The sequence below is a fragment of the Triplophysa dalaica genome, chromosome 22 (genome assembly GCF_015846415.1).
Source record: "Triplophysa dalaica isolate WHDGS20190420 chromosome 22, ASM1584641v1, whole genome shotgun sequence".
Taxonomy (NCBI): Eukaryota; Metazoa; Chordata; class Actinopteri; order Cypriniformes; family Nemacheilidae; genus Triplophysa; species Triplophysa dalaica.
The window spans coordinates 16,939,270-16,953,767 of record NC_079563.1 but is presented as its reverse complement, the minus strand read 5'-3'; the positions used below and the strand labels follow the sequence as shown (position 1 = coordinate 16,953,767).

The window sequence follows — 14,498 nt, the reverse complement described above, 5'->3', positions numbered from 1 at the left end:
ACATTTCATAAATAAATCTGTCAAGTGAGAGGTAGTGCTTTCTGAATGCTCAGCAATGATATACAAAAAATAAAACATCACCAGTTAAAATACTTTTGGTTTTGCAATACTCTTCTTTGCTTGTCAAACTTTATTTTTTAGAAGCAGTGATGATAACAGGAGCTCACATGTCCCCGTGGCTTTACACTCTTCATCTCCTCGATGTAAATGTGGACTTGTTTTGCATTACAAGTCACTTTCCTGTTAAAACAACAAAGAAACGTCATTCAGACACAAGTGAATCTTTAAGCATCATTTACATTATGATCAAAAACAACCCATCATGCAAATGAAGTCAGTGACATCATGTCTTTTAAAGAGACATACCGGGCTTCTTTTGCTGTCCTCTTGACTAGCGGTGGAGGACTGGGAGTGGTGACTGCCGTTGTCGTGGCTACTTTGGGGTTGACAGACAGCATTAGTGTTTGTGGGGCTTTGCGTCCTGCTGACAGGTTTCCCGGAAGAGTTTTCTAAAGTTGCCACCATTTCCCGAGACTCGGCCAGCAAACGCTGTAAGCGACTCGTGGATGAGCTGTAGCCCTCCTGCACGACACGCAAATACAAATGACATAAGCCAAGATTGATAAACCTTACAGGATTCGTACATTGCAAAGCAGAGCTCTGATGATAAAAAATACACAAAGTATGTGCTGTGAAATGGTGGGCTACCTCATTGCCAAAGAACTCAATGCATAATGCAGATTCGTGTAAACGACTGGGGCCACGCCCACTTTCAGGTAAGGGGGAGGGGCAATCCAAGTGAAGATGGCTCAGATCTGTAGCGCTGGTTAATGAAGTGAAAGACAAGATAATTTTTTATGGCAACAAAATTGCATGAATACACTTATCAGCATCACTTTTAAGGACAATCTGTACAATGTAATATAAAGGATACAATGTGTCAATTCTAAGCTTTCAAATTTTTTTCCTTACCGGAAACTGAAATTCACAAAAGGTGATGTATTTTTTCTTTCTTAAAATACTTTCTCTGATCCCAAGTGAATGCATAAATAAGAGAAGATGCTGCTCTAACCAAACTCTTTGTATTTCATTTTCCACTAAAAAAGTGAGCACAGGGTCCATGAAAGTCTACTTGTAAGCTACAGAATTGTTTAAAGCTAGAGAATCATACCAAAATATTTGACTGACATCCACGTCAACAACACACACAGGAGTTCCCGTGTCTGGGTCAAAGTCAATGACAGCCACAAAATCCAGACCAGCACCAGGCTCACAATACACGCGGTGAGTTTGAATGTCTCTTGTGTTACCAGACTCATCACAACTGTTCTCTTTTGCAGGGTTTTCCTTTTCGGTCCTCTCTTCTTCACAGATAGTACCCTGGCTCAATGCACAGGTGTCTTTAGCGTTGTTTTCTACAGCATTTCCTACTGCTGCCTGTTCTGTGACTACAGGGGTTTTTGTGCGGTCAAAGTCACACACATAGTCAGTCTGTGTTTCTGCTTCAACGATAGGATGTTGTGTAAAATCTGAGGGAACATCTCTGCCTGTGCTGTGATTCTGGAGGCTGGATATCAAGCCTGTGTCTATTTCTGTTTCCTGTTGATCACTGTATTCTATCTCATGACTGGCTCCTAAACCAGAATCAGTCCTACAAACACAACAATATTCATATTTGATGGTGTCTCCATCAAAACACAAAACAACTTCAGTATTCTCAACCTATTATCTTCTGTAATGTAACATATTTGACTAAGTAAAGCTGGAGATTAAATTGGTCTTAAGGACAAGAAGTTTAAGTAAAGGGATAGAAAAATAAGAGGGTCGTTTCAGCGGCGAAGCAAGTCTAACGTGTATATTTCTCACCTCCCAAGCGACCTTTGACCCTCTTGATGTCGCAGTGTCTCCCGGACACTCTCCAAGTTCAACTTCAACAGCTGCAGGTCATTCTGCTGGTTATCACACACCTGTCACAAACACAAACATTTTTACACATACTAACCAGAAGTCATGAGATAACAACGTGACCCAGCGATCATTATGTCATGTTGTGTTAAGACATATTTTATCATATTTACAAACAATGAGGAATATTAACTTAACTGTCAAGGGTACTTGAATAAACAATAAATAAGAAACAATTCATACTTAAAAGCAATACAATGCCAACAAAGGGTTACAGTCTGTTTCAAAGCATGTTAAGAAAAGATCAGTCAAATGGTTGATCTCATGCAAAAAGAATGCAGTTAGTCTTCAAAGTATGCAGAAGAACTAGACAGCTGCGCAGAAAGGACACACGGGAAGGGCAGAGAGATTCTAGAAATGAATTCAGGCTGTCATTGGATAATGTAAATGAGGGAGTTTTGAAGCAAAGATACCTGTCGCAGACACAGCAGCTCAGATTCGGATCGGGCTTGTTTTGATCGGGATAACTCCAGTAATTCATCCTTCCAGCTTTTATCCTCATCTGTCAAACAAACATTAAGATTTTAATTAATTTTACCACAGAAGAACTTATAAAGATCTATTTTCTATATAAGACAGACATATTGTTACAAATCATATGCAATAAACATGTATTTATGCACCTGCTTAATAAATGATTTTATTGAGTGATTAATACTACAAAACATCCATCAATGACATACTCAGAAGCTGAAGCTCGGCGCTAGAGAGATCTTTCCTCAACAGCTGGTTCTCTTGTTTCAAGCGAATGAGTTCTTCTGTCTGTCTGTTATTCTCCATGGTTTTCTCCCGAAGTTCCGCTGTCAAAAAGAAACACGCCTAATACATCAACTTCACCCATGACAGCTTTACAAGAGACAAGTGACAAGTCACATGGCAGGACTCTGTTAATGTGGTTATAATCCCATCTCACCCTTCAGCTGTGTGTTCTCGTGTCTGCTCTCTCTGAAACAGTTTTTGTGCTCGTCTGTCTCTCGCTGCGCTTTGCTCTCACGCGTTCGCAGATCATCCAGTGATTTCTCAAGTTCACATAGACGACCAGAGAGCTCTAAAATGTGACTGGTTGCCTCAATCATATCTTTGTCCTAAAAAGAAAATCATGAAATTAACATTACAGAAGCCGACGGTATGTCCTCTTTCAGATAAGAGAACGTGTTTTTACCTTCAGCCTGAGCGTTGTACCGAGTTCCTCCTCTCGAGCCTGCAGGTGTCCCACTTGTGATGACAACCTCATGATAGTCGAATTCAGACTCTGGTTCTTCTCCTACAAACAAAAAGATGCGAATATACACTATTGAACAAAGGCATTAGTAAACATGGATGTTTTTAAATTAACACAGAGGGAAAGGATTTTGCCTCCAGGTCTTGCTGGTGTCTGCTGGTATTCAGTTGCGTCTGATTCAGCTCGTGTAGCTGCTGTTGAGTGCTGTTGAGTTCTCGATAAGCGTCCTTCTCTCTCGCTTCCACCACCTTCGTGTTCTTGCTAAGAGCTCTGATCATCTCATTACGCTTCTGGAGCTCATCTAGGGACACAAGTGGGATCGAAGTCGAACAGATGTATTCAGCCGATAAATCATTTGCGAAATGACTGGAAACATCTTAACAATGCTAAGTTTTCATTTGTTGATCTATGATTTAGTTCTAGTGATCGGGCTGTGTCTTACCCTCCAGCCTGGCACATCTCTGTTCCAGTATCAGAACTCTCTGACGGTCCTGCTCCCAGGAGAGAAGCTGCTTTTGATGGGCTGCAGCCATGGCGTTGAGCTCCTGGTCACGATCCTTCAGTTCTGCTATCAACAGTTGTAGCTCCAGTCTCTGCCTCTGCATGGTGGAGATCTCTAATCCTTTAACTGGTGTCTAACAACAAAACCACAAACATGTTTATGATCATAGTTTCCAAATATACCTATTGATACAATACAATTGTGGCATTAACCATCACTCTTATCGTCTCGTTGGATTTTTTAAATGTTACATGTTATTCACATAACTGTGAAAGTCGTTGAATCAATACATTTAAGCTATAAATACGATATATATGATTTTTACAGCAGTGATTTGGATTTGGGATATTACCTGGAAATCTTGTGATGAGATGTAGGGCAAAGGTTTTGAGAGGTTTTGAGGAGTAAAGCCGGCAAGTCTTGTTCTGTTTACGTCTCTCAGTTTGGCAGAGGAAACCTCAGGGGTTTCATTAGGACCAAAAAGATTCTGACAGGTTGAAAATCATAATGAAAACAATCAGTTCAGTGAGTGTGCGGTGTAATATTTTTCCTTAAAATGAACAATACATGGAGTAGTACATATACACATTACACAAAACAAACAATACAAACAATACACTTTGATGCCTAAATTTGCCTTTAGGTCATGAGAAAACACAGCATTCTGTCAGGTGTATTCAAACCTAGTTCACAAAACACAATAAGAAAGAGAAACCAACCTTTTTCACAGGAGTACTGTGCCAGGGTCCCCTTGGATAACCTGAAAAACATTTGATAACATATTTTACAGGTTATGAATTTGTAAAGTTACTGACACTTCTTATATAGTTTGACTTTATCATCACCTCTTGATGACGAGAGGTTTCCGAGTGTTTCTGAATTCCTCTTTTCTTTATCTACATCCATCGCAACGCACACTGGAGGAACTATAAATACTGACAAAACAAAACTTTCATGTCACTTCTACAGCTTCGAGGCGAACGGTATCTCTTCTGCCTTAAGTGTTGTTGTTGTTGTTGTTTAATGAACATGACACGTTGTTTTTTGATTGTATTTTGATGTGTTTTTGAAATTCCGGTAAATTTAAGTATAAACAAAAGTCAGAAAACGTAACGTGAACCGGAAGAACCAACACATCCTACACACAAACCACGAAATGTGTATAAAAGTGCAAATAAGTGTGTATTTCATCATTTAAAAATCAGATTTACATTGTAAATATATAACATTAAGCGAGTGGTCATTTTTTCGGAATTTTTAAACTGCATGTTGTGTTGCGAGCTCATCGGGCTGTCCGCTACAATGCCTGATTTAAATTCCTCCGATCAAAAACGAAAATATTTATTTTAAATAGACAAATCGTATCTATTAATGAATTATTCACAGATATTGAACTGAATAAAGGCCCATGAAACACAGATATTTTATTACAAGGAACGTTCGCAAGCAGGCAAAATCTCAAACACCCGTTGTTTCTCGCCGAGACGCGCTGTTAGGACCCAAAGCCAAATGAGCAAGTGAAGGTGTGCTGAGCAACAGTGAAACTGTTTTAAACATTAACAAGCATCTTCACGAGTTCATGTAATAATGATCAAGTCGTTACTAAAAGGCAAATAATAGTGAGATAATATCGACGGGGTATGTATGAGTTTGAGCGCGTGCATGTTTTAGCAGAGCTGTGATTAGCGGTGCTGGCTAATGAATGGGTGAATATTGAGCGGAGGCTGCATGCTTCACGTCCAGTTAACACTGTCAGTCTCTTTCAAATCGTTAAACACTTGATTGGAACGAATTTGTGTACGTATTAATATCAAATGACTTGATCAGACCCATTGAATCTGATCTGTAGTGTGTTGATTGGTTTGTTTAAAGGGCCACTGGGGTGTTTCTGGCACTTGTGTTATGCACTTGAAACGCACATCTACGTGATTATTGCCAAAGTAACAAGATGAGATAATAATCAACGTGTTTACTTGTAATTATGTATTTGAAAATGTTCTGTAGGTTGATAAATATGACATGGAAAGGTGGCCCATCTGTCAGATGGGCCTTGTGTTGCTATTATTGGATTAATTTTAGTTAGTTTGCACACCTTTGGTTTTGTAAGGAATTGCCTTAGTCATTTCTGAAACTAAGAGAAAATAACAATTTAAATGTTTGAGAGAATGGTTATTTTCAGCCAATGCATGACTTGTATCTTGGATTGTGTTCAATATGAAAATAAAGCTTCATGTCAAATCTAGGGCTATAGAAGTGTTCTCCTTTATCTTCACTGATTAAAGTTCATCATAGATGTTTTGTAAGAATTGTTTTTATCTTCACTGAAGGTGTATGTTCTTTCTGTAGATTCACGTAATATGGCTACTACTGAGAATGCAGAGGTTTCAACAGAACATAAAGTGAATCGGTCTGACCCAGATGCGAAGTACCCACTGAAGGTGCTCTACTGTGGAGGTGAGAACATCTGTTGACGTACCTGTATCATCTATGTTAAAGACTTTGTGGGAAAACTAGATGTGAATAAAAATTGTTAGAATTTCTAAACAAACTTTCATCTCCGTACATATGTTTTTGAAGTGCATATGCATTTATTCTTAGATCTGTAGATTGTATTTTGCTGTCTGCTCAATAATATGTTTGCATATATTCACAAATATTTCGTGGAAAATACTAAACATCTAAAGTATCTATACTGTTTTTTTTTTTCAGTGTGCTCCTTGCCAGCGGAGGTAGGTACTTGTAGTCATGAGAAAGATTTCTGAATACATTTCCTATATTTTTGTGTTGTAGTTTCAATGTGTAACATACTGATTTAATAACCCGGCAAACTACATTTCTACATCTCTCCGTTAGTATTGCGAGTACATGCCTGAGCCAGCCAAATGCAAACAGTGGCTTGAGAAAAACTTTCCTGACGTGTTCGCTAAACTGACTTTTGGTAAGTTTACATTGGGAAGGTATTTTCCTTTATAAACCCTTTTTGAATAACAAAATGGCTGCTCTTTGTCCATGTTTTGTTTTCTTTCGTGTTGAAGATTGATATATCCATTAAAGGCATGCGGTGCACTATTTTGATATTTATCTTCTGTCACAAAAACAACATGCATGTTTTATTTTGCACCTGATTTGTGAACACTATGCGTCATCATCGCTGTTGTGTAGGTACAGCACACAAGCAGGAGACAGGAGGAGGAGGTGGTGCTGGAGAGGTGACCCCTGCAGGAGAGGAAGAGGAGAAGAAGAAACAGAAAAGAGGTCACAATCTAGACATTTTTTGTAGAAATAATGGCACGTTTTCACAATAATTTGAAGCTCTCTAGTCCAGCTTTGAGCTGTGTTCACATTAAACATTGATGTATAAAACAACTGCTTGGGTACTGATACAATTCTGATCATCTGGTTAAATTTTTTTAAATAAACTGTCTAATTTGAATACCGGCATGTCTGATTTGAACGTGTCTGGCTTTGAAAATGTTGCAATTTCTACTTCGCAGGAGGAAGAGGTCAAATCAAACAAAAAAAGAAGACTGTCCCTCAGAAAGCCACAATAGCAAAAATCCCCAGGGCTAAAAAGAAATACGTCACCAGGGTGTGTGGCTTGGCCACTTTCGGTAAGACCACTGTATTTATGGGATTGTGTCAAATTATATTTTTGCTTTGACATTGTAGTAATGCGTCCGTGATTTTGTGGTCTTCATCAGACATAGATCTTAAAGAGGCTCAAAGGTTCTTTGCTCAGAAATTCTCCTGCGGTGTCTCGGTAACAGCAGAGGATGAAATCATCATTCAGGGAGACTTTACAGACGACATCATCGAAGTCATTCAGGAGAAGTGGCCTGAGGTAAACAAACATCTAAATAGTTATATTATCAACCAAACACTCATATTTAAAATAGATACTCATGAAACTAAAAGCCACTTCACATTGTTCCAAAAACTCCAACATTTGCACCAACTATTTTTGAGTTTGCATCATTTTATTCTTCCTAATGCCCATTATATGTTTGAAGACAGCGGTTTTAAATTTATTCGTCATTTGTTACATAATCTCATTTTGAACCTCTCCGACTTCTCTACAGGTGGATGACGACAGCATTGATGATCTTGGAGAGGTCAAAAAGTGAAGCCCAATATGCACTTTTACCGAAACGGATGCGACACAACACCGCGAACCTGGCCAAATGTAAACATTTGACATAAAGCCCTTTTATATCTATTTTATTTACTGTATAAAGTTCCGTGGACTTGGCTTCATTGGGTTTTTCAGTTTTCATTAGCTGCTTTGTCTCTTGGTTGCCAAAGGTCATGAATGATGTGACAAACCATTTCACACACGCAAACAATAGACTAATAAATTTCAGTCTCACTCGGCTCTTTGTCTATCGTTTCTTTTATTATAACCTATAATGCAACATTATGACTTCGTAAACATTAGAGAGAGAAATGTAAGTATATTCATATGTGAAAATATTCAAATAAAACAGGATTTTCCCATGTAAAAATAATTTGTATGAATATTGCAGTGACATTTTGAGGATAATTTGCCTGAAATTGTTTCACGATGCAAAAAATATGATAGTATAAAGCAAGCCTTTCTTTTTTTTTATTCTGTGACATATCATACAGACATATGTTTTTTATTATCCAAACCTCTCACAGCAGGAACTAAACTTGCAAAATCATGCCCAACCGCTACAAACAACACAGTTTAGTTCTGTTAATTGTATTGTTGGCTTTGCAATTGTTTGCCTGTATACCCGAGTGTACAGTATCTTGCTTATAATAGTTTTAATGGTGCTTTTGGAAGGTCCCAAGGTAGAGAGAGCTGAGATTATTAAATTCGCCGGAGATCTAAATGCCTCCCGAGACCATTTACCCACCACACCTGGGTTTTTGTTGTCCATGTTCATGCTAAAAACTGCATCTTGTGCACGTGAACAAACATCTTTAGGAAGCAGTCTCGGGGGAATCAATGCAATATACAATACTAATGTGAAATGTAGAAAAGATCTGAAGATCTTGTCTGGGTTCATAGACGCAGCTGAATCATGAACAACTCTTCGAAATGCTGCACATACGATACACCCATGTTGGACCAGGTTCTACCCCCTGTCATGTTCACGGAATTCACGTTGGGCCTTGTGGGAAACGTCCTCGCCCTCTTGCTGTTCTTCTGCCATAGGGACACCTGGAAGCCCAATTCTATTTATCTAGCCCACCTGGCTTTGGCGGATGCGCTGGTCCTCTTCTGTCTGCCTTTCAGGGCTGACTACTACCGCAGAGGGAAGGACTGGGTGTACGGAGACGCTTTCTGCCGCATTCTTCTCTTTCTCTTGGCCGCCAACAGGGCTGCTGGAATTTTCTTCCTCACTGCCGTCGCCGTGGACCGCTACCTGAAGATCGTCCATCCTCTCAATCGCATCAATCGAATGGGTCTGCGCTATGCCTCATGGGTCTCTATTGGCATGTGGGTTCTTATCATATCCATGACCGTCTACCTCTTAGCAGACCCACATTTCTACTTTCAAGGCAACCGCACTCAGTGTGAGAGTTTCAACGTCTGCTTTGGAAATAACGTACGGTTCAACTGGCACAATATCTTCTATGTTGTTCAGTTCTTCGTGCCCACCTGTATTGTTACCTACTGCACAACCTGCATCACGTGGCAGTTGAAGAGTAAGACGGTGGACACCCAGGGTAAAATCAAGAGAGCCGTCCAGTTCATATTGGCAGTGGCTTTGGTTTTCATTATATGTTTCTTTCCTAGCAACATCTCGCGTATCGCCATGTTTGTTCTGAAGCTCTGGTACAGCGAGTGCGAAGATTTCCGTGACTCAAATGAGGCTTTTAAAACGACCGTCTGCTTTACCTACTTCAACAGCGTGCTCAATCCCATAGTTTATTACTTTTCCAGCCCTGCTCACAGTGGAATATTAAAAAAATTCTGTATGAAACTTCAAGGAAAGAAAACCGAGGATGAAAATAACAATAATAGTCCTCTTACAGTATCATCTCCTGCCTCTTTAAAAAGTTAGCAAGTGTTTATGTAGACATGTGGTTTCACATTTTAATCTTTATGCTTTATGAAATAATTATTTATAGAAATAATAGTTAACAAAGCATGCTGTCCATTTGTGACAGTCTTTAAAAAATTTGAGCAGAAGAATAATCTGAAATTAAAATGCTTCTATATTACTGTTATTCAATGCTCTATAAATGTTGATAGGAAATTGTCGACTGCACTAACAACATGTCTCTAGATACAATTAATTCTCTTCAACTGGAAAAACAAATAAAACAGATTAAACAACACTTCAATGTATTAAATTTCTTCGAAGGTCTTTTGGGTTTGCTTGTGTGGTAATTTTTGCATTTAAATGGACTGTCTCCCTAGATATTGCTTAGGCTATTGGTGGTTTTATATTTAATGATCTATATTTGAAAATATTAAAAAAACGTTACACCTAGTATCCAAAAATAGAAAAAAGGATCTGCACACTTTCAAAAAAGGCTTGAAAAAAATATTTTTTTCTATAATGCAGAGGCCAAAAATTCACTTAAGTGCGACAAATTCATGCAAAACGTTTTCAGATATTAACCCTTCCTCAGTGCCATGTGCTTCCAAGCATACACCGGCGCTCATTAATAAAACAGACATTCCTGTAATCCACCTAAAAGTCCAAAGATTGGTCTTACAAAATATATATCAATGCGGTACATATTCAAATAAATATATCCACAAAAAAACTGGTCATATAAAATTACATATACAAACACATACATACACATCTTTTCATATATAGGGACAAAACATTATAATTATAAACAGAGATGCAAGACCAAATGTGTCCCTGGATCACAAGTCTTAAGTAGCACGGGAACATTATACATAGTTTATGACAAAAATACATGATTGTTTTTTCCTTTATGCCAAAAATCATTAGGATATTAAGTAAAGATCATGTTCCATGGAAATATTTTGTTAATGTCCTACCTTAAATATATAAAAAACTTCACCTTCGAAGTCAGTTTTCTCAATATTTAGATTTTTTGCACTCTCAGATTCCTGAGTTTTAAACAGTTGCATCAGTCAGATATTGTCCTATTCTTACAACTCATGCATCAATAGAAATCTTATTTATTCAGATTTCAGATTATGTTAAAATCTCAATTTCGAAAAATTGACCCATAAGACTCATAAGCATCACAAAAGTCCAAAAAATGTAGGTATGTGTGTCCGTTCAATAAAAAAACAATTAAACAGGGACACATTGACATGATCACAATTTAAAGATTATTCTTCGTTCATACAAAAAAGATGACCTGCAAAAACAACTGCACTGAGTAAAATTTAAAGTGTGACTTTCAAGGATTACCATTTTTACTTTCGTATAAATGTTTTATTTTAAGGTTAACGATAGCTGACAATGTGCAAGATGATAAGATGCATGTTCTCAGAAATGTAATCTTTGAAAAATATGTTGCGAACACGTAACTGCAAGTTGACAAGTGACACGGAGTCAAAAGGGACTGCAGGAATCCTCTTGTGATGTTCTTATCACATGACACAAGGTTGTGCACAAACATACATTTTAATAATAAAGGTCCTTTTTTAAGAAAACCCTTTGTTAAAATCTACAAACAATTATAACACATAGACATGTTTTACTGTAAGCCCTACAAAAAAAGAAGAATATGAATAAAAATGTTAATCAAAATATTTTTTGTATAAACTTTAAAATACAATTTAACTTGATAGATACTGAAACTTTTTGCTACAGGTATTTGACACCCTTATAATATTTGCACAAATTTGCCATGCACGCCAACTAAATTACCAAGGAATAGTTGACCCGACAAATCTGAACTGTCTGCTGTTTTTATTATGTGACCCTGGACCACAAAATCAGTCTTAAGTAGCACAGGAATTGTATGGGTCAAAGTTACCTATTTTTCTTTTATGCCAAAAATCATTAGAATATTAAGGAAAGATCGTGTTTCATGAAAAAAATTGGTGAATTTCCTATGGTAAATATTAAAAATTGCGAATAATATATTATGCTAAGGACTTAATTTGAACGACTTTAAAGGAGAATTTCTCAGTATTTTGATTTTTGGACCCTATCATTCCCCTCAGTTTTAAATAATTATATCTCTGCCAACAATTGTCTGCCTAACAAATCATATGTCAATGGAAAGCTTGTGCATTCAGCAGATGTTTAAATCTCAATTTTGAAATATTGACCCATTTGTTGTCCAGGGTCACATATACTGACAATTGAAAGCCCAACGTGTCCGGCCTGCTTGAGATACAAACTTGAAATTCCATACATAGATTTTTCTTCTTATGGAGAACAAATTTGCCTGTTGAACCTTGATGTTTATGTAACCAACATAAAATGTGTTACGAAATGTATAAATAAACCACATCAGTGAATCCAACAGATGTCGAGGTTTAAAAACATATCAGTAGACATCTGTCAGATGATATTCAACCACCAAAACAAAACTGTTTTATATATATATATTAGAATGTGCATTTTCATTGGAGAAGCATGTCTGACTATTTGTCTCTGTGGAACACAAAAGAAGATATTTTGAGAAATGCCTCAGTGGTTTTGTGTTTATCCAATGGAAGTAAACGGGTTTCAGTGTTGTTTGGTTAACATCTTGGTTAAGATCTTCTTTTGTATTTTGTAGAAGAAAGAAAGAGAGACGGGTTAAACATCACATGAGGATGAATAAATGATGAAAGGATTTTCAGCCGTAGCACAAACCAAACACCAGAGGCCACTGATGCTTCTCTCACTAATGTAAACCATGCCAAGGCAGAACAGAAGCCATCCCCTGGCATAGGTAAGAAAAACCACATAAACAGATCACATACGATTATTAATTTCATAAGAGGCCCAAATGCCTCCTGAGACCATTTACCAACCACACCTGGGTTTCTGTTGTCCATGTGCACGCTAACAACGGCATCATTTGCATGTCAGCAGACATATTTAAGAGCCAGTCTTGGGGGGGATCACTTCCATATTGAGATGAAACAGCAAATATCTGAAGAACCATGAATAACTCTTCGAAATGCTGCGCTTTCGACGCACCCATCTTGGATCAAGTTCTACCCCCTATTCTATTCACAGAATTCATTTTTGGCCTTATGGGAAACGTCCTCGCCCTCGCAATGTTCTTCTATCACAGGGACACCTGGAAGCCCAATTCTGTTTATCTAGCCCACCTGGCCGTGGCGGATGCGCTGGTCCTCTTCTGTCTGCCTTTTAGGGCTGACTACTACCGCAGAGGGAAGGACTGGGTGTACGGAGACGCTTTCTGTCGCATTCTTCTCTTTCTCTTGGCCGCAAACAGGGCTGCTGGAATATTCTTCCTCACTGCCGTCGCCGTGGACCGCTACTTAAAGATCGTCCACCCTCACAACCGCATCAATCGAATGGGTCTGCGGTATGCCTCCTGGGTCTCTTTCGGTCTGTGGACTCTTATTGTAGCCATGACCGCCTACCTCTTAACAGACCCACATTTCTACTTTCAAAACAACCGCACACAGTGTGAGAGTTTCAACATCTGTTTGGGACATAATTCACTGTCCGACTGGCACAATTCGTTCTACGTTATCCAGTTCTTTCTGCCAACTGGCATTGTTACCTACTGCACGACCTGCATCACGTGGCAGTTGAAGAGCAAGACGGTGGACACCCAGGGTAAAATCAAGAGAGCCGTCCAGTTTGTCTTGGCAGTGGCGTTGGTTTTTATTATATGTTTCTTCCCCAGCAATGTCTCACGTATTGCCGTGTGGGTCCTCAAGTCTTGGTATAGCGAGTGCCATTATTTCGAAGACGCAAATGTGGCATTTTACACCACCGTCTGCTTCACTTACTTTAACAGCGTGCTCAACCCCATAGTTTATTACTTTTCCAGCCCTGCTTTCAGCGGATCCATCAATAAGCTCTGCATGAAACTCCTAGGAAAGAAAATAGACGATGAAGACAATAGTTGTGCTACAGTATCAACAAAGGTCTCTTAGACAAATTATGTCAATTTTCATGTAGACATGGCAATATTTGCTTTATAGCGCTTTGCGTGACATATTTATTACTTCCATTGTAGCTGTCGATGCATATTCACGTATAATCATTCATCTATTAGTGAATAGTTTGATAAAATTGAAAAAGACATTAAAAATGTACATCTTACATTTAGTGATATTCAATGCACATTGTTTTCCTGTTCATATACAAATGAAATGTTTACTTTGTCATTAAACTAAATATGGACGGCACTACAGCATACTCATAGCATTTTGTGTTGTTTTTCAGTGCATTTGCAGTATACAAGTGACATTAAAATGATTAATGATCTTTTCATGTTTTAGATATTTTGTTTATAAACAAAAGTGTACTCTAAGGGTAATAATGTTGGTGAATTCTTTGTGCGATGTAGTTTGTATTATAAAACAATATTTTAAAGTAACCACGTACTGTACTTATGTGTTTAATACTTATTGCGTGTGACTAAAACAAGGATTATTTTTGTCCTCTCACTTTTATTAATTAAACATGGTGTGTTTAGTCAATACTGTTTTTCCGTCATTTAATTTAGGGGATTTTAATATATATTGTAAATAATAATATTGATTATTGTAATCACATCTCACTGGGTATAGCGCTCGAAATATTAAATATCAAAAATCAATCTCATTCTGAATAAGATACTATTTATCATCCTTTAAGATATTTGCCCACATTTGGCCTTACTAAAGTATGAAATTACGTAATCTAAATTTTAATTGTT

General features: G+C 37.9%; 4 protein-coding genes across 8 annotated transcripts; 3 read left to right on the top strand and 1 right to left on the bottom strand.

The window, feature by feature from the left end:
• Window positions 1–90: 90 nt before the first annotated feature.
• On the bottom strand, window positions 91–4,673 carry ccdc62 (coiled-coil domain containing 62). Of its 2 annotated transcripts, XM_056736305.1 has the most exons (14): window positions 4,535–4,673; window positions 4,409–4,449; window positions 4,042–4,176; window positions 3,630–3,822; window positions 3,322–3,488; window positions 3,128–3,229; window positions 2,879–3,050; window positions 2,649–2,765; window positions 2,379–2,467; window positions 1,867–1,967; window positions 1,172–1,651; window positions 709–823; window positions 367–582; window positions 91–240 (listed from the first exon to the last, which is right to left on the bottom strand). In XM_056736305.1, exons 1-14 carry the CDS (start codon window positions 4,593–4,595, stop codon window positions 226–228), a joined length of 2,004 nt encoding a protein of 667 aa, XP_056592283.1. In that variant the 5' UTR covers window positions 4,596–4,673; the 3' UTR covers window positions 91–225. The 2 variants fall into 2 exon arrangements, with proteins under 2 accessions (XP_056592283.1, XP_056592284.1); XM_056736306.1 differs by lacking the exon at window positions 1,172–1,651.
• denr (density-regulated protein) lies at window positions 4,556–8,061 on the top strand. Of its 4 annotated transcripts, none has more exons than XM_056736310.1 (8): window positions 4,556–4,672; window positions 6,036–6,143; window positions 6,399–6,418; window positions 6,543–6,627; window positions 6,852–6,944; window positions 7,184–7,300; window positions 7,391–7,530; window positions 7,769–8,061. In XM_056736310.1, the coding sequence occupies exons 2-8, from the start codon at window positions 6,047–6,049 to the stop codon at window positions 7,811–7,813; spliced, it is 597 nt and encodes a 198-aa protein (XP_056592288.1). In that variant the 5' UTR covers window positions 4,556–4,672; window positions 6,036–6,046; the 3' UTR covers window positions 7,814–8,061. The 4 variants fall into 4 exon arrangements, with proteins under 4 accessions (XP_056592288.1, XP_056592286.1, XP_056592285.1 ...); XM_056736308.1 differs by lacking the exon at window positions 4,556–4,672 and adding an exon at window positions 5,156–5,212; XM_056736307.1 differs by lacking the exon at window positions 4,556–4,672 and adding an exon at window positions 5,175–5,327.
• Window positions 8,062–8,642: 581 nt separating this feature from the next.
• LOC130411457 (hydroxycarboxylic acid receptor 2-like) lies at window positions 8,643–9,724 on the top strand. The gene has a single exon (XM_056736075.1). The coding sequence runs from the start codon at window positions 8,738–8,740 to the stop codon at window positions 9,722–9,724; it is 987 nt and encodes a 328-aa protein (XP_056592053.1). The 5' UTR covers window positions 8,643–8,737.
• Window positions 9,725–10,902: 1,178 nt separating this feature from the next.
• LOC130411456 (hydroxycarboxylic acid receptor 2-like) lies at window positions 10,903–13,731 on the top strand. Its single transcript, XM_056736073.1, has one exon. It carries the CDS (start codon window positions 12,760–12,762, stop codon window positions 13,729–13,731), a length of 972 nt encoding a protein of 323 aa, XP_056592051.1. The 5' UTR covers window positions 10,903–12,759.
• The last annotated feature ends 767 nt before the right edge of the window (window positions 13,732–14,498 follow it).